At 47.4% G+C, this 27,369-nt stretch overlaps 1 protein-coding gene across 2 annotated transcripts in view; it reads right to left on the bottom strand.

The window, feature by feature from the left end:
* Positions 1 to 460: 460 nt before the first annotated feature.
* The window catches only part of REXO1 (RNA exonuclease 1 homolog), a 75,477-nt gene continuing 48,568 nt past the window's right edge, over positions 461 to 27,369 (bottom strand). For both annotated transcript variants that reach the window (XM_044998727.1, XM_044998728.1), the window contains exons 9-16: positions 26,954 to 27,091; positions 23,523 to 23,636; positions 21,463 to 21,536; positions 11,555 to 11,665; positions 10,254 to 10,369; positions 9,075 to 9,213; positions 5,621 to 5,741; positions 461 to 4,214 (exon numbers count right to left, since the gene is read on the bottom strand). In XM_044998727.1, coding sequence (XP_044854662.1) covers positions 4,126 to 4,214; positions 5,621 to 5,741; positions 9,075 to 9,213; positions 10,254 to 10,369; positions 11,555 to 11,665; positions 21,463 to 21,536; positions 23,523 to 23,636; positions 26,954 to 27,091 — 902 coding nt within the window. In that variant the 3' untranslated portion in view covers positions 461 to 4,125. The remainder of the gene's footprint in view (positions 4,215 to 5,620; positions 5,742 to 9,074; positions 9,214 to 10,253; positions 10,370 to 11,554; positions 11,666 to 21,462; positions 21,537 to 23,522; positions 23,637 to 26,953; positions 27,092 to 27,369) is intronic.

Below are 27,369 nucleotides of genomic sequence, written 5' to 3'. Positions count from 1 at the left end.
TTTATACTTCAGCAAGAAAGAAATTAAACTCCAGGCAGTTTATGGGGTGGACAGTCTCTCAGAGGACCCATGAGAACAGGTGCTCGCTACAGCCACCGAGAGCCCTAGACATACTTAGCCTAGTGGCCTTGGTCAAAATTTACCCTCTTGTGCAGAACACCACATGCTGGTTACCTTCCCTCCACCCACTGCTCTGCGTGGTGCGGAAAGGACACTGTTTGCAATGTACTTTGCAACCCCAGGAGATGACAGATGCTATTCAAATATGCAGTGGTGCCAACTGCGTGACCGGATCACCTCCAGGGATGCGCCGCAGGAGAAGTTCAGCGAGCAATGGGCGGGGCTGTTGGGCATCTCCCACCCATGGTATTGAACTGACAAGAACACAGCAATGGCAGAGGAACAGTTCAGTTTGGGGAGCACATACCCTCCGGGAGCCCCAGAGCAATCAGCCCACGGGTCTATTCAACACCTTTTTATTAAAAAGAATTACAAAAAGGAACAGGTTACAATGTTTATATACAGTCCAAAAATCTATCCCCTTTGCTGTTACAGTGTCCCACGTGCTTCAAAGCATTACGGCAAGGGGGGAGACCCCCATGCCAGCCGGTTACCTGCAGCAGCATCTACAGTATGCCACGTTTCCGGGCGGGAGGTGGGGGGCAGAGAACACAGATGGGGGGGGAGGGAAGAGATAGGGTTAGTAACAATACAGTGAACAAGAGGCCTGGTTTTAATCAGCACAGTGATGACTGGCACCCCAGAGCTGCTTCCTGAAATGGACAGAGCGGGAGGGAGGAAGGAAAGAGAGACTGCAAACGATATAAAGCAATGTGGACTATTCCAAGCCCCTATAACGAACACAGCCAGAAACCTCATTTTAGACCGGCGTCCAGCACGGGCTACTTTACAACTGAAGCCCATCACGGTGGACTGAAAATTGAAGGGAGAACGGAAGATTTCTGCTGCTGGAAACCTGGCGCAACAGGCCCGAGGACTCCATCCTCTAGCCATGAGGGCAGCTCATCCCAGCAGATGTGCCTTCTACCCCTCCTCTCACCCACCCACCCCGCCTCCCACTGCTACATGGGCCCACACGAACATTGTGCAGCCGGCCCAGCTGGGGAATCACCCCTTGGGCCATTTGCCCGCACGGGATGGCGTCCTCTGAGGGGTGGGGATGTCCATTGCCCGGGCCACTTCTGCTCTGGAACAAAGGCACTTGGGCCTTTCTGGGGGAAAGCAGCTGGGGCCAGTTCCCAGCTGGGGCGTGAACGAAAAGCGGAGGTGTTCCAGCCTAAAGGAAAAGCTGACTGGAAAGACGTCCTGAAGGCAAGAACCTGCCTCGAATCCTGCACTGCTCCAAGCTTTATTGCTAAACAGTGCGGTTCCCGGCAGTAACGGGGGCTGTGATGCTCGCCCCTTTCTAGAGCCAGCAGAACAGAACCAGACGGGTAACAGTTCGCACTGGCAATCCGGAGGAGAAGCTCATTAGCAGTAAAGATGGTGCAACCTCTAAGCTGCAGTTCCTAGGAAGTACCTCTGGTGGGGAGAGGGCAGGAGTGGTGAAATCCATTCCTCCCCAGTAACTTCCTACACGTCCCTACCCACTAGCAAAAGACAGGCCTTGCCAGTGCCTCAGAGTCTGGAATAGCAGGTGGCAGGGACGGGGGACAGCCAAGGGGGACTGAGGACACCCCTTTACATGTCCGCCTCCCAAAATGCAGCAAGAATCCAATTCAGCAAGTCCGTGCTCAGCAGAGGGGTCTGCACTGAGGGAGGGGCTGGGACAGGGCCTGTTAGCGACAGGGGAGATGGGCAAAGTGGACTGGCTGAGCCACTTGGGGAGGGATCTTCAGAGAAAGTGGCTCAAGCCCCGTGAGCCTGCTTCCACCACAAGCAGCTGGGAAGGGCGGGGAAGTGATGCAGCCTCTGGCTGATGGCTTTGCTCAGGATTGCAGGTTTCTAAGGGCATTGCTGCAAACGAAGAACCATTGTCACCCCCACCAACCCCCAATGCAAGCAAGGACGTGGGGAAGATATGGGAAATACGGCAGAGGCTGCTGTAGTCGCAGGGAAGCAGCAGGGTTATACAGGCTGCAGTGAGGTTATAATCTATGAACGGCAACTGAAGCTAAAATAGAGAGACTTTACGTGGGGCGGGTGGAAATACATCTCACAATGTATCGGTGGCAAGTTACTCCTTCGGACAGAGTTCATCTGTCGTATTCACAGCAAGCCACTCTATAAAGGGAACAATGCAGCAGGATGTACTGTAGTAACGCAGTCCCACACATCAGCCTGATCGCCCGCAGCGCTATGGCCTCCAGGGAGCAGACGGTCTGTGGGGTAAGGCCCAGCGTGGGAGAACCAGGGGAAGAGAGGGGGTGCGGTATTCACTCTAGAACATACCCCCTGGGGCTGCAGAGGCCTGGAACAAACGGACGGCAGCTAGTGGAAGCGATTTTCCGTGCTGGTCGCTGACGGAGGCGGGGTAAGCAAGGCAGCGTTCTGCCCTTCGAAAAGCCAGCCCTGGCTGGGCTCAGCTGCTGCGCCCACCTCAGCTCAGACAAGATCCTGAGCCAACGACCGGTTCTCTCTCTGAGCCCTGAATGCAAAGGGACTAGAAAGGGGGCGCCATGAATGTGGTACATTTAAAGTCAAGCCATCAAAGCCCTTGCTATTCCTGTGCACTATTGGTTTAGAGTTACTATTCCTCAATAAATATTGATAGTGTATTGAGCAAGTATAGAAACAGATGGGGTGGGGAGGGCTGTAAAAGAGGAGAGAGAGGAAGAGAAAGTGAACTGGGGGATTTGTTTTTTTTTTTTTAAAAAACACCCCAATTTCCGTGAAAACCAGTTTAAAAAGCTCTATTTTCACCTATTGCTTTGATCGTGCTAAGTCAGTCTCCCACTAAAGGGACCCCTGAACATTTTCCTACCCAGTAACAGCCAGTGCTACCACCACCCAGCTCCCATTGGCAACCCCTGAGCCTTGCTTCTGAACACCACAGTGGAGATGCTCTGGCAGCTCAAAGGGTGACCCTGGAGGGAGCCGACTCCTGCCATCCTGCAGTCACCCAGAGGATACAATGAGGCGCACTTGCTGGATGCCACAACCTAGCCAGCCAGAGTGTAAATCAGCCCCTTTAACATCACCTGCCCACCCACCCAGTCAATAAGTGTAAGTTCCTCCTGTCCTTGACAGCTGTAAGTTGCAATATGGCTTCAGAGCCTTCCTCACAGTCCTGTCCACCTTCCTGCTGTAGCACTGAAACTGACTGCAGCAGCAGGTGGTGACGGCTTCCTAGCTGTCCATGGAGCATAAGACACTTCTGGCTTCTTCACCTGTTGCCACCCAGGATCTACAGAGCCCTGCGCTTGTTCAGAAGGATCTGGGCACAGCAACTGGGAGAGTCTGGTGAAAGTCATCACCATCCCTCCTCCTCTTCTGCCCAGCGTGGCTGTTTCTATTCGCTGCCTTTCAGGGGCATGCCATACTCCCTTGCAGCGGGTTCTTGCTACGATCCCTTCTGGGCGACCCAATTCTCTACTCACCAGCCTGTCTGCAATTCACATGCCAGCTACCAAACATTTCCCGTTTCACACCCTTCTTACCCAACTTTTCTGTCTGTTTCCCACTGTCCAGCCACTGGGGGCAGCTGTTTGCTTCAGAAGACAGAGGCAGATGCTGTGCCACCCTTCAAATCTAAATCAGAAATAAGAGAGAGTTGTCTACCTTTAGCTTCATAGAAAAGATCATTTCAGATGTATCCAACGTGCCTCTGAACGCTTCTCCTAGAGAATAAAGAGCCTCTCTCTGGCTGTACTACTCAAAGCAGCCTTGCCATGCCTACAAGGCAACTACCACATCACAGAGCATCTCTCTGGTGGAATCGAGAGGATCTCAGAGCCACTACCCGGCCACGTGACCATTGCCCGCTGAGAGCCTGTACCCTGTAGCTGTGCCAGCAGCAGTCTCTACGTTCCATAGATACCAGCGAGTGCATAGGGGATCTGGAAGAGGGCATGCTGCTGGGTACAGGTGAGCAGTGTTACTCTGAGTATTTATTGCACTGCTTCAAGGAGGCGGAGGAAGAACAGGAGAGAGAACGAGCGCAAGTCATCGTTTCACTTTAGCATCTTCTTTGATCTTCCAGATCATCAGCTCCATGCAAGCGCTGGCGTCCTCGCTGGAGTCATGACCTTCCACTGGGAACGAGAGACACAAGTGCCACAGTTAGCCACAGCGGGACAGAAGGGACAGGCGTCCTAGGCCCGGCTCCTGGGCACAGATTCTAGAGTACATTAGGGGTCCGGGTTCTATGAGAAGGTTGGGGGATTAACTCAGAGACACTTAATTGGGAGCTAGTGGCCTCAAAAGCCCCTGCAGTTACATCATGAGCATTGCTCTAGTTGCACTGGGGCTGGCCAGATTCCATGGTTCAAACAGAGAAATAACGTTGTTGAGTGACAGCTGTTCTACGCTGAGCTAGCCCATCCTTGGAGCACCTTGTGTCAGAGGGAGGCCTCAGGACGGTCTCCTGGAGGAGTCCGGAGCAAAACGCAGCAGAGACAGTTACACTCCTCAGGGGACACTCTGAGCTGACAGATGCCAGCAGGAGTTTCACACACCCGAGAGCAGGGCAGAAGTACAGGGGGGTGGGTATATGGCTCACGCAACTGAATTCCCCTGACATCTCAGCACCACCATCAGCTCGGTTGACCCCTCCGCACAAGGAGAAGGCAACCGCTGACACTTGCCTTTCAGAAACTGGATGTGGGGCCGGCAGACATCTCAGAGGAGCAGCGCCCTCTGGAGCCTGCACCCGCCCCATCAGAATGGCCTGACTTTGGCACCAGAACAAGGCTCAGACTGAGGCATTCTGAGCCTGACAAAAGCGGAGGAGTGGGAAGGGAAATTTAGGACCAGATCTCACCCCTGGCTCCTCAATTCTCCCCTGCCTGAAAGATCAAGAGAGCGCTCTGAAAAACGTCCTACTGCTCTGCCCTGCAAGGTTATTTATGTAGTGCTGAAAACATACAGAGTACTTAGCAACTGCCAGCCCTGATCCCTACTCAAAGGAATTGACAGTCTAGAGACCCCGATGGCTCCCGTGCAGTTAGACAGACCTGTGAACATGGCTCACGAGCAGGCTCGCTACGGGGCTTTTCAGAAGAGGCGCTGCTGTGCTTTAGTCAGTAGGCTGGTCTCAGTGTGAATGGGGACATGACTTGCAGCTTCGAGACAGGGGAACGGTGGCTCAGGAGACGTGGGATTGAGTCCCGGCCCTGCTACAGGCTGCCACTGGCCTTGGGCAGGTCACTTACTCTCTGCCTCATTTCCCATCTGTAACGGAGGGACAGTAACGCTTCCTTTCTCGCACCCTTTGTATTGCCTTGTAACAGTGAAAGGTGTTTGGGGCAAGGACTGTCTGACTAGGAGTTTGCACTGCACCCAGCACAGCGAGGCCCCAATCTCAGCTGTGCAGAGGCAGCTTGGTGGGACACACGTGGTGGTACGGGCAGAAGGGGAGACAGGAGCGGAGGAGCTCGCAGTGGAGGTGGAATTAGATGGGAAAGCAGCGTTCCCGTTTCCCCCGTCTCTGAAGTCTCACCATTGTCCTGGATGATGCGCTTGAGGTAGTCGGCCATCAGCGTCCGGAGTGCTCGTTTGTAAGGCAAACCCAGCCGGTGGGGAAAGACAACGGCAGTATCCACCACTGTGTTATGGATAAGCTGGGGGAGGGAAAACAGGGTGGTTTGTTTTCCCTCCTCGGAGCAGTCAGTGCATTAACTGAGATTAACCACACCCCCCAGGTAAGACCTTGAACACCCTCAGGTGCCACCTCCACAACGCTCCCACCAAACCAGCTCCCCAGGTGGCTCTGAGCTGAACCGAAGTGTCCTGAACAGCACCTTCTGCCAGCCAGACTGCCTGCCCGGCCAATGCACGAACTCCTCTCCACAGGCAAAGCTGCTTCTCTCCAAGTCTCAACTCAGCCATTAAAACTCCTCCGAGCAACAGGGCAGCTAGTCCACTTAGCCTGGCACCAGAGACGCTCCCATGCTTCCAGAGGAGTCTTTTCACAGCTTGTTACACAGTCAGAGCAGCTCCTTGAGAGGGGTCCTTTTACCCAGAATGAGCTGTGCTTCGGAACAGACTTGGACTTAACCCATTACCCGCCACACCTCTGCACAAGCAGACTCTTGCCTCTTTTAAAGACAAGTCCATTGATTTCTAAGTTGGGGCTGGAGTTTTGCAAGGGAATCACTTCTGAGAGTTTCATATTAGCTTGAATGGTTCTGTTCCTGCTCTGTCTGCAGATGGATTTGAAGAGGGCTGGATACTCCGATCATGTGTCGTTTGTAGTTAATGTAGGATGAGACAAGGTGAGCAGATCTTATGGGCAGGGCACAAGCAAATCACTGCAGAGGCCAGGAAGGAATTTCCTGACACACACACACATAACAGGAGCAGAGAGTTCACTTGCCTCTAGTATCAAGCATTGGCCAGAGCTGGAGTCAGGATAATGGCTAGATCAGGGGTCAGCAACCTTTCAGAAGTGCTGGGCCGAGTCTTCATTTATTCACTCTGATTTAAGGTTTCGCGTGCCAGTCATACATTTTAACGTTTTTAGAAGGTCTCTTTCTATAAGTCTATAATATAGAACTAAACTATTGTTGTATGTAAAGTAAATTAGGTTTTTAAAACGTTTAAGAAGCTTCATTTAAAATTAAATTAAAATGCAGAGCCCCCCGGACCGGTGGCCAGGACCCAGGCAGTGTGAGTGCCACTGAAAATGAGCTCGTGTGCTGCCTTCGGCACCCGTGCCATAGATTGCTTACCCCTGGGCTAGATAGCGGGGTGAGTGGTTCAATCCAGCATGACAGAGCCCATGTGCTTTTGAAACAGCACGTGCTCAAGTTTGCTATGCACTGGAGAGCTCCCACGTTCAGTCTCTGTGCTGGCCAGAGGAGCGTTTAACAGGGGCTATGAAGAAGCCAGGGTGAGAGAGAGGTTAAGTATCATAGGGACAGTGCAGCCCTGAGACCAAGGTTAATTTGTACGTCTGGCCAGCGAGGGCACTTCCTGGAGGGCTCTCTTCTTTAGGTTTCTGATTCATGACACAGGATGACTTGAACGGGCCTTTGACTCTCCAGCCGCCCGCCTGCCCCTTACTTTGTCTAGGCGCTTGCTAATGTTGCGTGACAACTTGCAACTTACTCGTTAATCGTTTCATAGCCGAGCTATGGAAATGCTTTAGAACAGCTGCAGTTTAATGGAAACAACCTGCCGCGCTCTTTGAAGTGTAAAACTGCCAAACATTATGGATAATCTCCTCTCTGGCACAGTCAAGTCTGGCATCAGCCCAAGCAGAATAATTACTTATGTAGATCAGGGAGACTGAGGAAAGGGGATAATACAGCTTTAAATATAAAACTGAAATGCTATTGCTATTTGAAGCTTGCTGTGGCCATTATTGGGATGTCTTCTTTACTGCCAGAGCCTTTAGAGATTATGACTTTGCACAGCACTGCCTGTAAAGTTTTGCTATATTGCTTTTGGGTTCGTTCTCTTGGCAGTTGCTGCGATGCTAAGAGAAAATAATGACTTTAAGAGGCCAACCCCGTCATCTTGTGCTGATGAGACCGTAAATGATTTTTTTATTGTGATCACTGATACTTTGAGATCTTGGGAAGGAGGGTGGTATAGAAAGGCAAAGAGCTTACAGGCATGAATGCAGTAAACTTCCCAACGCCCCCATGAGTCGGTAACTATTACCCCTTTATCAAATAGGGCTACAGGGATCAAGGATGGTTTTGTGATTTGTGGGCTTGAACCAAGTGCCAATCCCCTGACCTTGGGGGAGCCACTTAGTCTCTGTGTGTTTCCATTTCTGTACAGTGGGGCAATAGCCCTGCCCTGCCACACAGGGGAGTGGTGAGGATGAAAGCCTGAGGAGCTCAGATCATAGAATCTCAGGTTGGAAGGGACCTCAGGAGGCATCTAGTCCAACCCCCTGCTCAAAGCAGGACCAACCCCAACTAAATCATCCCAGCCAGGGCTTTGTCAAGCCTGACCTTAAAAACCTCTAAGACTGGAGATTCCACCACCTCCCTAGGGAACCATTCCAGATGCTACAGTGATGAAGGCCAGAGAAGCACCTTAGGGCTCGTCTATACTCAAAATGCTACAGCAGCACTGCTGCGCCGATACTGCCTATCCATCGGCATAGGCAACCCACCTCCCTGAGAGGCAGCAGCTCAGTCGACAGGAGAATTCTTCCGTCAACCTAGCCCCGTCTACACTGGGGGTAGGGAAGTTTAACTACACTACTCAGGGTGCGGATTTTTCACACCCCTGAACGACATCGTTAAGCCAACTTAATTTGCTAGCATAGACCTGGCCCCAGATAGACAGAACGGCTAAAATGATTTGATCAGGGTTACACAGGAAGCCAGTGGCAAACCAGGGGCTAGGATCCAGGAGTTCTAGTAGCCAGTCCTCTCCCTCCCGCCCAAAACTCTTACCAAATTAAATAATTCATGTGAACGCAGTCTTGGTTTCAGGAGACAGTTTGACAGGCCAGCCTGTCTCTGGGGTGGTTCCATGACAGTAAAAGAGGGGTTCTCTTTCCACGGCTCATCCAATCCCTGACCGCACTGCTGAGCGCATCAACAAGGGAACAATCTGGGCCACTGGGGATGGTGTTTCTCCTTTCTAACGATGCCTGTCAGCTTAGAGCTCACTCAGGGGCTTAATGGCATACAACCAATCCCCTCCAGCCTCTAACCACTACACCATACTACAAAGCTGCCTCATGGATAGCTCACAGACTCGCAAAGCAACCCCAATCAGTCAGACAGAGCTAGACGGTATCCTTTGGTACAGATCACTAGTGACTTGAAACACTGCTTGTGCCCCTGCTCAACCGATCTAGCAGCCTCCAATGGCTCGGACAAGGCTGTCCTGTGATCTTCTTGCTCTCATGAAGGCAAACTCTTTCTGTAATGGTGAAACGGTAAACACAGATTCAAGGAAAGGAAGGAGGGGGCAGGCTTTGTTACCTTTAGTGCAAATAAATCACTTTCCAAGCTGTGTCCTATCAAAATCGTGTCTGCGCTGAACATGTTTAATAGAACAGCTTGCACGTCTCGCAGGGTGATGCTTGCATTCTCCAGGTCCTCCTCCGTCACACCTGAAAACCTGCAGTGCGACAGCAACAGAGGGCTTCTCCTTAGCGGGGCTGAACCTTCCACGCCCTAGCAACACCCACACGTTTGAGGCAATGAAAACTTTCCATTCTCAAAGTTCTCAAGAAGCTTTCAGCCAAGTGATTCAGACCATTGAGATTTGTAGCACGACATGGTGACAGAGGCACCTTTTGGTACCTGCCCCCATTACTGAAACGGCTCTTGGTTAAGACTGCAGTTCTGGTGCGGAGGTCCTGGTCTTTGTGCTAACTGTGATTCACGTCTGAGACGCTCACAGTGGCAGCTCCTTTGCCCTCAAGGCCTTGCGACTTGGCCAACATGATCACTGGGCCACTTGGGTTTGGTGCATCCCCCACCCAGAAGGAGATGGGCAGGCGGATGCACCAAACCTGAGTAACGTTGCGACCTCATGGGCCAGGTGCAGCCCCACAGGACAGGAGCTGCTGTGGCAGGGTGGGTTCACTCTCCACACCCGTGCAGGACCCCTGTTCCTCCGCTTTCCAAGACACATGCTTGTTTTCCCACACCTCTGCCATGAAATGCAGTAAAATTTTTGTGGATAAAATTGTAGCCTCACTCATGGTTTCTGGGCCAGTTCAGCACAGCTGCTGGTCTGTTACGACAACGTGATCCACTGAAATCAGGGCTTCACCTGAGTGGCAGCCACAATAGTCGGCATAGCAAGTAAGTGGCTGGGCTTGAGGGGAAGTCTTCATGCCCTCCGTATGAGAGGAAAAGCAGCCACAAATGAGCTTTGCAATTTCAAATTCTAATCATAAGCCACACGCTGCAGAGGCAGCGAACTCAGCTGCTGGGGAGGAATAGCTGGAGGGGACTTGAGAAATGGCTTGTCATCACTTCTCGAGCCAGCTACAGAGTGGTGCTGACAGGCTAAGGGGGAGAAGCCATGCCGAGATAGCAGTGTTGGGCTGCTGAAGTCATTTATTATTAAAAACTCTCCCCAGAAAGCAGAGTCGAAAGCCTTTTTAATGGCTCTGGCCACACTCCATCCAGGGGAGGGGTTGCTCTTACCTGGTGTTGTAGTCGACCACTTTGTTGTCAGGTTTGACAAAGGTGTCATAGACCACTTTCAGGTCAGAGCTGATCACGGTTACTCTCGTCAGCTCCAGTCCTTGCTTGGTGTAACACTGTCAACCCCAAACAAGCAAAGAGAGCTGGTCTTAGCATGGTGTTTGCAGCCCAGGTCTTGGTATTTATGTACCACCCATGCGTGTTAGCACTAGCATGTCCTGAATTACGACAGTTACGCTGCTGCACGGCTGGCTGGCATGCACTGGCTAACAATGCCAGGGCCGCCCAGAGGGGGGGGCAAGTGGGGCAATTTGCTCCAGGACCCACAGGGGCCCCCACGAGAGTTTTTCAGGGGTCCTTTACTCGCTCTGGGGGCCTCGGAAAACTCTCGCGGGGCCTGGGCCCTCGGAGCTTCTTCCGCTCCAGGTCTTCAGCGGCAATTCGGTGGTGGGAGGTCCTTCCGCTCTGGGACCCGCCGCCGAAGTGCCAGGTCTTCAGTGGCAATTTGATGGCAGGGGGCCCCCACTGCCGAAGACCCCAGGCCCCCTGAATCCTCTGGGCAGCCCTGAACAATGCTATTTTTTAAAAGAAATTTATCATCTTAAGTATGAACAGCAGCTGACCAATTAAAAATACATCTCCCACTAACCCCCAGAATGTGCTGTGACATCATACAGCCAGATAATCACACTGTCTGCCAAAGGAAAAAAAGAAGAGTCTTCTTTGATGCTAACTATGGCAGGTGAAGGAAAAGTATCTAGGAGTTGTATATGTATGCCACAGCATGGCCTATAGACAGGCAGGTCTACAGTACGTGAGCTCTGAAGCACAGCATCAGGGGAGAATCAGTTATTCATACAGCAAGGGAACCTTCTGGTATAAATATTAATAAGAGTTCCACAAAGAGGATATCTACAATTTATAATCCACTTTTTAAAATAACTTGATACGCGGTGATCCTGAACAGGCTTGCTCTTAATAAACCGTATCAAAAGGATGCTTGAAAGCACTGGATTAGATCGTCCTGATCAGTTACATCCTGAGTCCTGGCTCCTCTTGCAAATGGATTAGAATGTACTGTTCCCACTGCTGATGGATAAGACTCCCACTCAGAGAGTAACTGTTGAACAACATGCAGCATCCCAAGTGCGGCTTTTCTTCTTCTGGGAGACTGACAAGCGGAAACAGATCTCTACAGGAGAGCACCACAGAGAGCTGCCCTGTTCCACCACAAGCTTCCCACCAGCCCTATTTCATGCATGTACCCCTTTCAGTTAGGATTTCTGCTCCCGGATACCCACCATTTCACAGTCTAAAGCATAGATCCCTGGATAGCCATTGGTAGTAGGCAGCTTCTCAAAAGTTTTCACAAAACCCTCCAGGTTCTCCTTCCGGCCATCTTGGACATGTTGCTTTAAAAAGAAATCCACACACACTTGTAAGACAAAAGAAAGTACCTGAAATCCCATCACAAGCCAGACACAAAACTCAAAACTAACTTTCCAACAGATCAAATCTCAGATTCAAATTTCTTTACATTTCCAACAATTACAAATGAAGAATAGTATTGGCTGGCAAAAGGTTTCAACCAAGCAGGTACCCTGTAGAAAGGCAGCAATTACACAACAGCCAGCGATTATACAATTGTACAGGAAAATGTTTCATAAAGCAATAAGCGACCAGCTTGGCTTAACAGTGAAATCCTTGCTGATCTTAAACACAAAAAAGCAGCTTACAAGAAGTGGCAGATTGGACAAATGACCAGGGAGGAGTATAAAAATATTGCTCAGGCATGTGGGAGTGAAATCAGGAAGGCCAATTCACACTTGGAGTTGCAGCTAGCAAGAGATGTGAAGGGTAACAAGAAGGGTTTCTTCAGGTATGTTAGCAACAAGAAGGTGCTCAAGGAAAGTGTGGGCCCCTTACTGAACTGGGGAGGCAACCTAGTGACAGAGGATGTGGAAAAAGCTAATGTACTCAATGCCTTTTTTTTCTTTTTTGCCCCCGTCTTCATGAACAAGGTCAGCTCCCAGACAGCTGCACTGGGCAGCACAGTATGGGCAGGAGGTGACCAGCCCTCTGTGGAGAAAGAAGTGGTTCGGGACTATTTAGAAAAGCTGGACGAGCACAAGTCCATGGGGCCGGATGCGCTGCATCCGAGGGTGCTAAAGGAGTTGGCGGATGTGATTGCAGAGCCATTGGCCATTATCTTTGAAAACTCATGGCGATCGGGGGAGGTCCCGGATGACTGGAAAAAGGCTAATGTGGTGCCCATCTTTAAAAAAGGGAAGAAGGTGGATCCGGGGAACTACAGGCCAGTCAGCCTCACCTCAGTCCCTGGAAAAATTATGGAGCAGGTCCTCAAGGAATCCATTTTGAAACACTTAGAGGAGAGGAAGGTGATCAGGAACAGTGAGCATGGATTCACCAAGGGCAAGTCATGCCTGACTAACCTAATTGCCTTCTATGAGGAGATAACTGGCTCTGTGGATGAGGGGAAAGCAGTGGACGTGTTATTCCTTGACTTCAGCAAAGGTTTTGATACGGTCTCCCACAGTATTCTTGCTAGCAAGTTAGAGAAGTATGGGCCAGATGAATGGACTATAAGGTGGATAGAAAGCTGGCTAGATCATCGGGCTCAATGGGTAGTGATCAATGGCTTCATGTCTAGTTGGCAGCCGGTATCAAGTGGAGTGCCCCAAGGGTCGGTCCTGGGGCCGGTTTTGTTCAATACCTTCATTAATGATCTGGAGGATGGCATGGACTGGACCCTCACCAAGTATGCAGATGACACTAAACTGGGAGGAGTGGTAGATATGCTGGAGGGCGGGGATAGGATACAGAGGGACCTAGACAAATTAGAGGATTGGGTCAAAAGAAATCTGATGAGGTTCAACAAGGACAAGTGCAGAGTCCTGTACTTAGGACGGAAGAATCCCATGCACTGCTACAGACTAGGGACTGAGTGGCTAGGCAGCAGTTCTGCAAAACAGGACCTAGGGGCTGCAGTGAACAAGACGCTGGATATGAGTCAACAGTGTGCCCTTGTTGCCAAGAAGGCTAACAGCATTTTGGGCTGTATAAGTAGGGGCATTGCCAGCAGATCGAGGGATGTGATCATTCTACCTCTATTCGGCGTTGGTGAGGCCTCATCTGGAGTACTGTGTCCAGTTTTGGGCCCCGCGTACAAGGAGGATGTGGAAAAATTGGAAAGAGTCCAGCGGAGGACAACAGAAATGATTAGGGGGCTGGAGCACATGACTTATGAAGAGAGGCTGAGGGAACTGGGATTGTTTAGTCTGCAGAAGAGAAGAATGAGGGGGGGAATTGATAGCTGCTTTCAACTACCTGAAAGGGGGTTCCAAAGAGGATGGAGCTCGGCTGTGCTCTGTGGTGGCAAATGACAGAACAAGGAGTAACAGTCTCAAGTTGCAGTGGGGGAGATTTAGGTTGGACATTAGGAAAAACTTTTTCACTAGGAGGGTGGTGAAGCACTGGAATGGGTTCCCTAGCGAGGTGGTGGAATCTCCTTCCTTAGAGGTTTTTAAGGTCAGGCTTGACAAAGCCGTGGCTGGGATGATTTAGTTGGGGATTGGTCCTGCTCTGAGCAGGGGGTTGGACTAGATACCTCCTGAGGTCCCTTCCAACCCTGAGATTCTATGAACAATTAGTGCTGTTATACTACAGCAAATACACAAAGCTGAAGGCATGGGGGCAGCAACAGACTGGAAAAATGCAGGTATTCTGCAGTCTCACACCACATGGTGATCCACTGCTTCTGACAACTTTACCACAGATGGCAAACCTGGTCATGTACAACCAGAATCTCACATCCACATGGATCTAGAAGTTCAGGCATCACATCCCTAGCTCATGTTTGAGAGACAAGTTACACATTCGGGAACAGGTATTAAATGAGGAGGAAACTCTAATAAATAACATTTGCTCTTTCTCTTTAAAGAAAAAAAGTTATGCAGGGAAATTCCATAGTGAGCATCTCATACTAAACCACTCCAGCTTCAGGCTCATTAGATCATCCCTAGAATCCGTTCTATGGCATCATATCCCTATCTTGGGTGGCTACCGTCTCGATTTAAAGCTATGCATAACATATAAAGAGCCAAGGAGAGGAGCATTCCAGGTATAAGGGAGTGCAAGGAAATCAAGATACTGTGCTCCGTCAGTGCAAATAAGTTACCTTCCTTCAAAACCAGGCCATGCAGACCAACGCACAGAAACACTGACCACGTGAAAAGCAAAGAGCTACTGCCTTCCATTTATCTTCTGGGCCTTAGGAGCAAATTTCCAAAGTGTTAAATTATTGTCCCATTATGAAGCAATAAACTTATTCTGAACTAAAGCTCTAAGATCAAGCAGTTTTAGCCCAGAATACAGTTATTACTGAGTTAGCAGGAAACACCTTCCCTCAAATTATATTGACATGAACATAAGAACAGCCAGGGTCAGACCAAAGGTCCATCTAGCCCAGTATCCTGTCTTCTGACAGTGGCCAGTGCCAGGTGTCCCAGAGGGAATGAACAGACCAGGGAATCATCAAGTGATCCATCCCCGGTCGCCCATTCCCAGTTCTGGCAAACAGAGGCTAGGGACACCATCCCTGCCCATCCTGGCTAATAGCCATTGAGGGACCTGTCCTCCAGGAACTTATCTAGTTCTTTTTTGAACCCTCTCATAGTCTTGGCCTTCACAACATCCTCTGGCAAGGAGTTCCACAGGTTGACTGTGCATTGTGTGAAAAAATACTTCCTTTTGTTTGAACCTGCTGCCTGCTAATTTCATTTGGTGACCCCTAATTCTTGTGTTATGAGAAGGAGTAAATAACACTTCCTTATTTACTTTCTCCACACCCGTCATGATTTTATAAACCTCTATCATAACCCCCCCTTAGTCATCTCTTTTCCAAGATGAAAAGTCCCAGTCTCATTAATCTCTCCTCATACGGAAGCCGTTCCATACCCCAATCATTTTTGTTGCCTTTTTTTGAACCTTTTCCAATTCCAATATATCTTTTTTGAGATGGGGCGACCACATCTGCACACAGTATTCAAGATGTGGGCGTACCATGGATTTATATAGAGGCAACATGATATTTTCTGTCTTGTTATCTATCCCTTTCTTAATGATTCTCAACATTCTGTTCGCCTTTTTGACTGCCGCTGCACATGGAGCGGATGTTTTCAGAGAACTCTCCACAATGACTCCAAGATCTTTTTCTTGAGTGGTAACAGCTAATTTAGACCCCATCATTTTATACGAATAGTTGGGATTATCGTTTCCAATGTGCATTACTTTGCATTTATCAACATTGAATTTCATCTGCCATTTTGTTGCCCAGTCACCCAGTTTTGTGAGATCCTTTTGTAGCTCTTCACAGTCTGCCTGGGACTTAACTATCTTGAGTAGTTTTGTATCATCTGCAAGCAAATTTTGCCACCTCGCTTTTTAACCCTTTTTCCATATTTATGAATATGTTGAATAGGACTGGTCCAAGTACAGACCCCTGGGGGACACCACTATTTACCTCTCTCCATTCTGAAAACTGATAATTTATTCCTACCCTTTGTTTCCTATCTTTTAACCAGTTACCGATCCATGAGAGAACCTTCCCTCTTATCCCATGACAGCTTACTTTGCTTAAGAGCCTTTGGTGAAGAACCTCGTCAAAGGCTTTCTGAAAATCTAAGTACACTACATCCACCGGATCCCCCTTGTCCACATGCTTGTTGACCCTCTCAAAGAATTGGTGAGGCATGATTTCCCTTTACAAAAACCTTGTTGACTCTTCCCCAACAATTTATGTTCATCTATGTGTCTGACAATTTTGTTCTTTACTATAGTTTCAATCAGTTTGCCCGGTACGGAAGTCAGGCTGTAATCACCAAAATCACCTCTGGAGCCCTTTTTAAAAATTGGTGTCACATTAGCTATCCTCCAGTCATTTGGAACAAAAGCTGATTTAAATGATAGGTTACAAACTACAGTTAGTAGTTCTGCAATTTCACATCTGAGTTCCTTCAGAACTCTTGGGTGAATACCATCTGGTCCTGGTGACTTATTACTGTTTAGTTTATCAATTTGTTCCAAAATCACCTCTAATGACACCTCAATCTGCAACAGTTCCTCTAATTTGTCACCTAAAAAGAATGGCCCAGGTTTGGGAATCTCTCTCACATCCTCAGCCGTGAAGACCGATGCAAAGAATTCATTTAGCTTCTCTGCAATGGCCTTATCGTCCTTGAATGCTCCTTTAGCATCTCGATCATCCAGTGGCCCCACTGGTTGGTTAGCAGCTTCCTGCTTCTGATGTACTTACAAAAATGTTGGCTATTACTTTTGGAGTCTTTGGCTAACTGTGCTTCAAATTCTGTTTTGGCCTTCCTAATTATATTTTTACACTTCATTTGCCAGAGTTTATGTTCCTTTCTATTTTCCTCACTAGGATTTAACTTCCACTTTTTAAAGGAGGCCTTTTAGCCTCTCACTGCTTCTTTTACTTTGTTTAGCCACAATGGCACTTTTTTGGTTCTCTTACTATGTTTTTTAAATTGGGGTATACATTTAAGTTGAACATCTATTGTGCTGTCTTTAAAAAGTGTCCATGCAGCTTGCAGGGATTTCACTTTTGGCGCTGCACCTTTTAATGTCTGTTTAACTAATCTCCTCATTTTTGTGTAGTCCCCCTTTCTGAAATTAAATGCTACAGTGGAATTTTCCCCACCACAGAGATGCTAATTTTAATTATATTATGTTCACTATTACCAAGTCGTCCAGCTATAGTCACCCCTTGGACCAGATCCTGTGCTGTATTTAGGACTAAATCAAGAATTGCCTCTCCTCGTGCGGGTTCCAGGACTAGCTGCTCCAAGACCAGGCCTTTAAGGTGTCAAGAAACTCTCTGCATCCTGTCCTGAGGTGACATGTACCCAGTCAATATGGGGAGTTTTTATTTTAATAGCCTCTCTAATCTCTCTGAGCATTTCACAGTCACTATCACCATCCTGGTCAGGTGGTCGCTAATATATCCCTACTGCTATATTCTTATTATTAGAACATGGCATTACTATCCATAGGGATTCTATGGTACAGTTTGCTTCATTTAAAATTTTTACTTCATTTGATTCTATGCTTTCTTTCACATATAGTGCCACTCCCTCACCAGCACGACCTGTTCTGGTCTTCTGATATATTCTGTACCCTGGTATTACTGTGTCCCATTGATTATCCTCATTCCACCAAGTTTCTGTGATGCCTATTATATCAATATCCTCGTTTAATACCAGGCACTCTAGTTCACCTATATTATCTAGACTTCTAGCATTTGTATATAAGCACTTTAAAAACTTGTCACTTTTTAGCTGCCAGCCATTACATGATGTAACTGAATGGGCCTCTTTTTTATTTGACTGTTTCTCATCAGATCCTACCCATATTTTATCATTTTCCATCCTCTCCTCCTTACTAGGACGTAGAGAATCTCCATTAACATATCCTCCTCTAAAGGATGTCTCTGTCTGAACTATGTGCTTCTCCTGTCAGCTTTCCCCCAGCCTTTAGCTTAAAAGCTGCTCTACGACCTTTTTAATTTTAAGTGCCAGCAATCTGGTTCCATTTTGGTTTAGGTGGAGCCCATCCTTCCTGTATAGGCTCTCCCTTTCCCAAAAGATTCCCCAGTTCCTAATAAATCTAAACCCCTCCTCCCTATACATTGTCTCATCCACGCATTGAGACCCTGCAGTTCTGCCTGTCTAAGTGACCCTGCGCGTGGAACTGGAAGCATTTCAGAAAATGCTACCATGGAGGTCCTAGACTTCAATCTCTTATGTAGCAGCCTAAATTTGGCCTCCAGAACCTCTTTCCTATCCTTCCCTATGTTATTGGTACATACAAGTACCACGACCACCAGCCCCTCCCCAGCACTACACAAAGTCTATCTAGATGTCTTGAGAGATCCGCAACTTTTGCACCAGGCAGGCAAGTCACCATGAGGTTCTCCTGGTCATCGCAAACCCAGCTATTTATGTTTCTAATGATCGAATCCCCCCCATAACTATTACCTGTCTCGTTCTATTAACTGGAGTTCCCTGCCCCAGAGTGTGAGAGGATACCATGACATCATCTGGAAGGATGATCCCAACTATGGGATCGTTTCCCTCTGTTCCAGTTGGATGGTCTCCTTCCCTTTCATCCTCTTCAAGAGCACAGAGGCTGTCAGACCAGGGGTGGGACTGTTCTACTGCATCCCGGAAACTCTCATCTATGTTCTTCCCATTCTCGGTTGGCTTCTGTAATTTACTAGGCTCTGCCTGGCTACCACCCTCAACTCTCCAGCTATATGCCCACAACCAACACGGGCTGCCTCAATACCTCATCTCCTCCATACACCTACACACCTCACTTGTCTCTGGCTCCTCCTTGTCCCATGAGGAACTAAATTACATCTGGCACTAGGTTTGGTGACTGGATACAGAGAGTTAGAAGTAAAGGTGGCTGCACAGATGAAGAGATCCAAAGGCAGTAGGCTAATCAAAGCAGGTGTTTAAAAAGGCAGAGTTGCATGTTTGCATAAACAAGTGATTACTGCAAATCAGACACACCCACAGTGCAGGAAACCGCATGAATGGGAATGAACTATGCTGTGCATCAGTGACTGTACAGCACCCTCGCGTTACCAAAATTTCTCCTCAGTATCTGTTTCTTCAAAGCCAACACTATTCCTGTGTACAATAGCTCAACCATTTCCACGCAGTCAATGGCCAGACCTGCCAGCCCTGCATCTGTGCACACACATCAGGTTTCTTTTGCTAAGAAATGGGAGGATGCAGATACTTACAAAGACTGGTCATTGGGTATCAAGTGGGTTTTTTCTCCCTCAACTAGGGCTGCAACATGACTGGGGTCAGTAAAATAATATGCTGGGACCACTGATAGCTAACGGCTGGCTGACTGTGTCACGTGGGAGTTTACTGCCCCATGCTCTCTTATCTCCAGTGTTTAGATGGTGAGGAGAACCAGCCCTCAACAGTTACTGTGAAGTACAGCAGTTCCAGATGCACATTCATAGGAAAGCTAAACCTGTCTGTGCAGCTACAGTCTGCCATCTGCTGTTAGATTTGCTAACTGCAATGCAGCTCATGGCCTGTGCATCTCAAGTATGTTTGGCAGGAAAAGATGTAGAAATTTCACCAGGGCAAAGAACAGCCAAATATCCCATTCATAGGGCCTTGCCTACAGCTACTTGCTGTTTACAATGCCTGCCTTCAGAGCTGCTGAGAACAGCTCTCTTCCCTCTCCTGCCAAACACGCTCATTCTACTTTCCCTCATCACACGCCTGCTGGGGGATCACGGATACTGGCTCTGCCGTCAAGGGATGCTGTGAAAACTCACCCACTTTGATTAGAAAACAGAAAAGAGATGATTGTTGTGTAGCAATAGCAACCAGGAGATGGCGGTTGCAGGAGGATGCCTCAACCCCAGAGAGCCCTGCAGCAGGCTTCACGGGAATAAGAGGCTACTAGGGAGACTGAATATTTCTTGAAAGGCTGTGAATTTTTATGGCTTAAGATGGCCTCAACCAGCAGTACAGAAGCCTTCACAGAAGTCATGTTTCTATAACGTCTTGTCAAGGTCTTCTGGCTTAGCTGGATGATTTAGTTGGGGATTGGTCCTCCTTTGAGCAGGGGGTTGGACTAGATACCTCCTGAGGTCGCTTCCAACCCTGAGATTCTGTGATTCTATGACTTCCCCACACTGTATTTCTCCTTAGAACACTGTCAGATATAACTGATGATTAAGAAACATTGTCTCTTTTCTACTATGTGAGTAATAATAAATTGGAAAGAGCAAAAGCCTAGTAAATCCAGTCTCTGCCCTGAGGGCCAGGGCAGGCTAATTCTGTACAGTACACACCCCTGAAGCCTTTTCTGTTTTGCAAAACCTTGAGTTTTACAGCTGCCCTCATACTTCCTGCCATCAAATATGGCTGCCTTTTGTCTGTTTCTCCTTTGCAAGCGCTAGAATCAGGTTCACAGGATGTGCAGACCTCTCCAGTCATTACTTCATCATTGCTACTGGGCCAGCCAAGGGCCTCAAAAACGGGGCAAGAGAAAATGAGCTCTATTGCTACAGATTTTTAAAGACATGGGGCACATCAGACATTTTGAAGTTGATTAAATTTGGGGCCCAATAAAACTCGATAAGCTCCTTCTGTGTCCCCTTTTGCTTGGTTCTAGACAACGTTTCTTTGTCTGGAAACAAAATATCTAGCAACAAGAAAGTACAGAGAAGCCAGTGAAGCAGATGATTGAGAAGCAGCTCAGCAGACCCAACGGGAGGAGCTGATGGGACAGGGGTGCTCGCTTTAGACAGTCATTCATTCCCAAGACTGGTCCTATGCCAGGGCTAGGATTTCACTTATAAGTTGCACATGGAAAGAGGCACCTTTTACCAACTAAGCCTTTGGGAGCAACATTCTGCTCCCTGGAGCAAGAGAGCAGAGCTTGATTCCTGAGCTGGTTTCTTACCCACTTGGATTTCAGGTGCTAGAACCACTTTCAGTTGCTGCACCCCCAAGATTTGAGCAGCATTTATGGGTTCCAAAGGGACTCTCCCATCCAGTACTTTCCCACAAGGGATGGGGGGGGAGGGAGCGTTGAGCACTGATATGGAGGAGGACAGAACAAGCCAGGGTAATGAAAGTGCCCTGTAGAGGGAAGAAAACCCCATACTCCCCCCGCCAACCAAGAGTGGCTTTTATAGGCGTGTGAGGAAGGGAAGGCCAAGGGAAAATCTGTGTGAGAGAGACAGTAGTTCTGTCCAGGCTGCTTTGTGCCACGTAGCTGTTTCCAAGCATCAGGAATAGCAGTGATTGTACTTGTAGCTCGAGTGCACCAACCTTCTCGGCCTCCCTTTTACTCCAGCTCTAACACACCCTAAAAGCAGACCAGATCGTAACTCCTTGAAGGTGTCACACATGATGGTTTGCCTAGAATCAGTCAGTCAAATTCCAGGCAGAAACCCCTCTCTCGCCTCATGATTTTTTTAAAGAACATTTCCAACCTTTTAATAACCGCGTATGTTGAATGTATAACCGCTTTTCCCAAAGAAAGCGGTGAGTCTTTTGAAAGCGCACACAAGACAGTAAGCGACAGAGGATCAGGGTCATGGAGAGGGAAAAAAAGCACAACTTACTTTGGCCACCTGGCATCCTGGTGAACCCACAGCTCCTGAACAGCAGCTGTAGTGCGTTTCCCAGCCCCCCGGCACTGAAACGGCAAGAGACAAGAGTCAGACGTCGGAGATAGCAGGGAACCTTGTTAGCTAAAGGTACATCTACACAGCAGCAGGAGGCGTAATCCTGATTTGGGGAGGCAGACATGCTAGATCTGCTCGAGCTAATGCCTAAAAAGGAAGGTGTGGCCACAGTGGTACAGTTCGAGGTAGCCACCAGAGTACAATCCCACACGACCCCCCTGGCACGTGCTCGGATGTCTACCTCGAGGTGCTGCTGTGGCCACGCTGCTATTTTTAGGCACTAGCTGGAGCCGAACTAGAGTGTGCATGTCGACCTGAGCTGGGCATTAGGCCTCCCGGCTGCTGGGTAGACGCGACCCAACGCTTTCAGGATCACTTGCTAAAATTTCTAGAGCAGTTAAAGGAAAAGATTGAGGCGTAAAGTCCCCAAACCTAGAGGGTTCAAGTGTTCCCCTCCCAGCCAGTCCGAACCAAGTTCAGCAGCCGGGTGCGAGAGCGCCAGGTATGCTTTGGAGCTTTGTTGTGGATCTGGTTAGCAAACAGGCTTGCGAAACAGAGGCATAGATGACGAAGGCTCTGTGTGCAAAGGGATATTTTGAAAGCTACAGCAAAGATTTAAATTAGAAAGGCCTCTCTCTGGGAAAGAATTTGTTTGAAAACACTGTGCTCTTTGGGGCAGTGACCACTACTCTGTACCGTTCACATAGCGCCTCACAAACAAGGAGCCCGACTGGGGCCTCAGGATGCTACTGTAATAACAGTAAGACTGATTCAGTGGATACAATTAATCCGTCAGGGACCAGCATTATTTCTTAACAGATCCTGTTTTCACCCATCGGTTCCCCTTCCAACAGTTACTCATTCTAGAGATATAACTATCTCTAGACCTGGCTAGTGCATCCTTCTGCTACACACCGCACCCCACCTGCCTTCTAGAAAGGAAATTAGCTTAAAGGCAGAATCCCACGCACAATAAAGATCAGCTGGTTGACCGAGTCAGCTCTGCCCTCACCAGTACAGTACATGCCTTTGCACTGACTCCATACAGATTAAAATCATTTTTAGAGTTGGCCTGACCCTATTTTGAAAGCCCACAAGCCATTATCCTAAAAGGACAATGGGTTTAATAAAGGAAGACATGAGACCTAGGGAGGTGGGGGAGGGGAGAGGATTGCCATAGGGTAATACAAAATCATAGAAATGTAGGATTGGAAAGGACCTCAATAGGTCATCTAGTCGTGCATTGAGGCAGGACTAAGTATTATTTACACCATTCCCAACAAGTGTTTGTCTAACTGGTTCTTAAAAACCTCCAAGGATACATTAGGGAGTTTGTGGAAATTTGTTCTGGTGTTTAATTACCCTGACAGTTAGGAAGCTTTTCCTAACGTCTTACCTAAATCTCCCTTGCTGCAATTTAAGCCCAGTGGCAGCGGTCAAGGAAAACAATTTATCACCCTCATCTTTATAACAACCTTTTACATACATGAAGACTGTTATCAAGTCCCCCCACAAACCCAATTTTTATAATCTTTCCTTGTAGATCATGATTTCTAGACTTTTAATCACTGTTCTTGCTCTCCTCTGGACTTTCTCCAATTTGTCCACATCTTTGCCAAAGTGTGGTGCCCAGAACTGGACCCAGTACTCCAGCTGAGGCCCTATCAGTGCTGAGTAGAGTAGAAGAAGTATTTCTTTAAATTAAATCTTTGCTACAGCTGCAACATTACATTTCATGGATCACACCGCCACCTGCTACCATGGTGTTTTGCCAAGTCCACTCTTTTGTAACGTGTTCCGCCACCAAGTTGCAAAATTACATACCGACAATTTGCAGCTACAATGCACAACTTTGGTGAAACCCACAGAAAACAAAAAAAAATGACAAAGCACAAAACCAAATTGGCTTTTGTAGTGAGTCAAGTTTAATAATAGGTCAGATGTTAAATGGCAAAGTGCAGCTAATGTTTTGCTGATACCTTCATCAGAGCCCTTACCTCGCTGCTTGCGTAGCCTTCCCCAGTGATGGAGACACTCCTCTTTGCGAATGCAGTTTCCAGATGCTGAGACCATGTATTCAGTACCACAGCGGCAGCAAACCCTGCATGAAGCTTTAAAACAAGGGGAGTTAGCTCACGGGAAAGTCTACATTTCAGCCAGTTTAAACAGGGCAATCAGTAAGTTAACTTGTTCCTATTTCCAGTGTCAAAAAGAAACATGAGACAGCTTTGCCTAGTGTTTAGAACAGGGAAGACTGGGAATGAGGATGCCAGAATTTATATGCCCCATCAAAGACTCAGGAGGTGACCTTGTGAAATTCAGTCTCTAGAGCTCAGTTTGCCCATTTATAAAATGGGTACAGTGTCACTTACATATCAACTTAGAGACGTTAATGAGGCTTAATGTTTGTTAATTGCTTTGAACTCTCGGTTCTGGCCTAGTACACACACAGCTTGTATATTTTGAGATAGCTATACAACCACAGAAATACAGGGTTAGAAAATACTATTTTATATATATCTATATCTAGATCTAGATCTATAGATATACACATACATACACACACACACACCATGGCTAAGCCAACTTTGCAGTTGAAATGTTAACCGATTTTCCTGAATCTTGCCTGCTGGAATTCTCAACCTTAACTCTGCATTAATGTTTAGGTTTTGCATTTAATTTCCCTGATTTCACAGAAAAGAAAAAATGTAAACATGAAAAATGTCGCTTTGGTACCATGGCCTGTGTTCAGATGGCCATAAGTATGTATGAGCACTCAAAACCAAAGCACGTGCCAAACACTTTAGAAACTGCATAGCACAAAGATGGAGAAAGGTAGTAAGAGAACATGTGAACATCATGATTCTGAAGTTCCTAAAACTTTATAAATATTGAACCAATTTTCCTCAAACTCAGCTTGCATTCTTCCCTTATAGCAAACTTTAAAACAAGCCTTGTTTGAATCTTCTAAGTAACAGGTACACCTCTACCTCGATATAACGCTGTCCTTGGGAGCCAAAAAATCTTACCATGTTATAGGAGTTATATTGAACTTGCTTTGATCCACCAGAGTGCGCGGCCCCGCCCCCCCGGAGCGCTGCTTTACCGCGTTATATCTGAATTCGTGTTCTATCGGGGTAGAGGTGTATTTGAAAGCACACAGTCTCCAATTAGAATATACAGGGAAAAATGAGTATTTCTCCCACCCTGGTCTCATCAATCCAAAGGGGGTCAAACTTATAAAAAAAATTAATTTGGGGCTGAGACTAAGTATTGTAAGTTTCAGCTCAAGAGGAATTTGAAAAAGTTAAAAACAACTAAAAAGGGGGTGGAGGAGAGAAAAGGATTAGAATGGAAACTTGAACAGTCTTAACTGTTGCATTTCCTACTAAAAATGCTGTAACACTTTTGCAGGCATAGGGAAATGCAGCTCCCTCTGGGGTGAAACATGACACTAACGGCACACCACAAACTAACACCAGAATAGAACTTCACAGGGTATATAGGATAAGCACAATGTTAATTTCACCATTTAGAACTTGGCCCAAATCCCTGGAATATTACCCCTGCTCTTTCCAAAAAATGTACCATAGGATCGTTAATGACCACAAGTGATTAAAAAAAATCAGTTTTGTGCATCACCTGAAAGGAAGAATGCCCAAAACCAGAGTACTGGGTGATTGTCTGTTGTGCTTTCTGCATTGTTCACTATTAAAAGGCTACAAGGGAGATTCCAAAACCAAAAAGTTGATAGCAGGACCTCTAACCTCAATACAATAATTCCTTGCATTCTAGTCTGAACAATTTTCCCAAAAGCACAATATCATTTTAGCTAACAGGTCTGTACACCCTGTGCGTCCTACTTATCTACTTTATATTTTCACTCAGTAGGTTGTAATAACATAATGATGTACGTTTCCAATGGCTTAAGTTACTGACAGCATCAAAACCAAAGCTCCCAATACACCTACAAGAAACTGCAGACACACACTAGGTACTACGAACTCTGGGCTACGTGAGGGTAAGTGATTGGTCAGCTCAGAAGATAAAGCATTTAACAAATACAGCATTAAAGCCAACGAACTTCAATGCAGGATGCAACAGTATTCACAGTACAAAAGTGGATGCAAGGTGTTAAATGGATGAATACTTAACACACTTTAGCCAGCTATCCCTCCATAACCAAATGGCTGACTCCACTGAACAAGATACCTCAAGTCCCTTTTTTGCTCTTATACATTCTGATAATGCATTTATACTTTTCACTTTGGCCTGACATTTTATTCAATCTACAGGACTCTGGTCTCCTCTTAGTTTAAAAAGAAGAAGTTTAAGTCCTCCCAATGAACACCATTTTTCAGAAAATCAGATTCACTGCTTATTAAAGGGCCTTTAAAAATATGTGTAGTGGCACCCAAGTGTCAGAATTTAAAACTGCACTATTCTAAATCACGCTGCAGTGTTACTGGGGACCCAATCAGGCACCTCCTGCAGTTTATTAAACCACCATAGCAGTTCATGGGAGCTACAGCTGTTTGAGTCCCAGAGTACGTCTCCCTCAATTCCCTTGGACATGAACTTGGTTTTCAATGCCCGCATGGAAACCCCTTAAGCAGCTCCATGAAAGACTCTTTGTGAAACAATTTTGTCATTTGCCTTCCTCAGGGATGGCCTGCAAGCTCTGGGATATTTTGAATTCCAACCAGCGATGCTCACTATTTCTGGAGTGGGAAGTAGACAGGTAGCTCAGGGGACCTACGGGACGAGAGGAAGGCCAAGTGGGAACTCAATTAAAATGTGCTCCCCCCTAATGCTGAGGTCTAGATACTTGTTCCCCAAAACACAGAACCTTTGCTGCCCTCAGGATTGACAAAACACCAGCCAAAGCTGGATATCAAATCAGACACCTACATATGCTAACCCCTGAGGAGCGAACAATTTTTAAAAAATTTTTAGGTTTATAACCCAGTAGTGGCTCCACAACGCAGTGGAGAACAAGTGACTGCAATCCTGGCCATCTCCTCTGAGGACGTGAGAGTCAGCAGGCCTAGGAAGGGATACCAAAAGATTCTTGACGCTGACAGCAGCTGGAACCACCATACAAGGCATATGAGGCTGTGGTGAGGTCAAAGGGCATATACCCTGTAGTGAAAATAGCTCTCGAGGACATGAAGCCTTAGGAACCTCTGGTGCATCAAAAAGATAGGGAGTCATTTGCAGCCACCCTCATCTTCAGTATGAAGGGGCAGCCTGCAGAGAGACTGGTCCCAGCATACGAAGTTCTATCCTGATGAAAGCGAATGAGCACATGCTGGGATCTGCAGTGTCCTTGGGCTGCACCTTCGAGGGTGGCTGCAGGCGGCATGGGGCGTACAGGCTGTACTTTGGCTAAGAAACCTTGCTGACCACAATAGCCAGCGGAGCTTACAGTCAGTCGTTTTCTTCTCTTCCACAGTGAAAACGACAGCACGGCCGGCTTTCTCTGGATGTGGCATTGGGTAACCATTTTCCTTCAACTGCTCTTCTGTCAGGAGATACTCCTTCAGTCTTCTGTATAAAGCAGCTCCTAGGTACCAAAGGAAATGCTGATGTCGCAACACTGAAGCAGCAGGAGTACTAATCATTTTCTATGCAGCAGCTGTGCTACTCATCACATCTCACATAGAGTCTCCCATTGTCTCAAACTTGCTTCTACGTCTTCTATTCAGCATTTAAACAATTCTAAGTCCAGGGAAATAGACTCCAAGGCAACACTGGGCACGTACATATATGACCTGATTTGTATAGTTCTTCAGCAACTAATTTTAGGCACCTATGTCTCAAAATTTTGGCCTAGAACTGTTA

The sequence above is a fragment of the Mauremys mutica genome, chromosome 24 (genome assembly GCF_020497125.1).
Source record: "Mauremys mutica isolate MM-2020 ecotype Southern chromosome 24, ASM2049712v1, whole genome shotgun sequence".
Lineage (NCBI taxonomy): Eukaryota > Metazoa > Chordata > Testudines > Geoemydidae > Mauremys > Mauremys mutica.
This window is presented reverse-complemented; position numbering and strand designations above follow the sequence as displayed.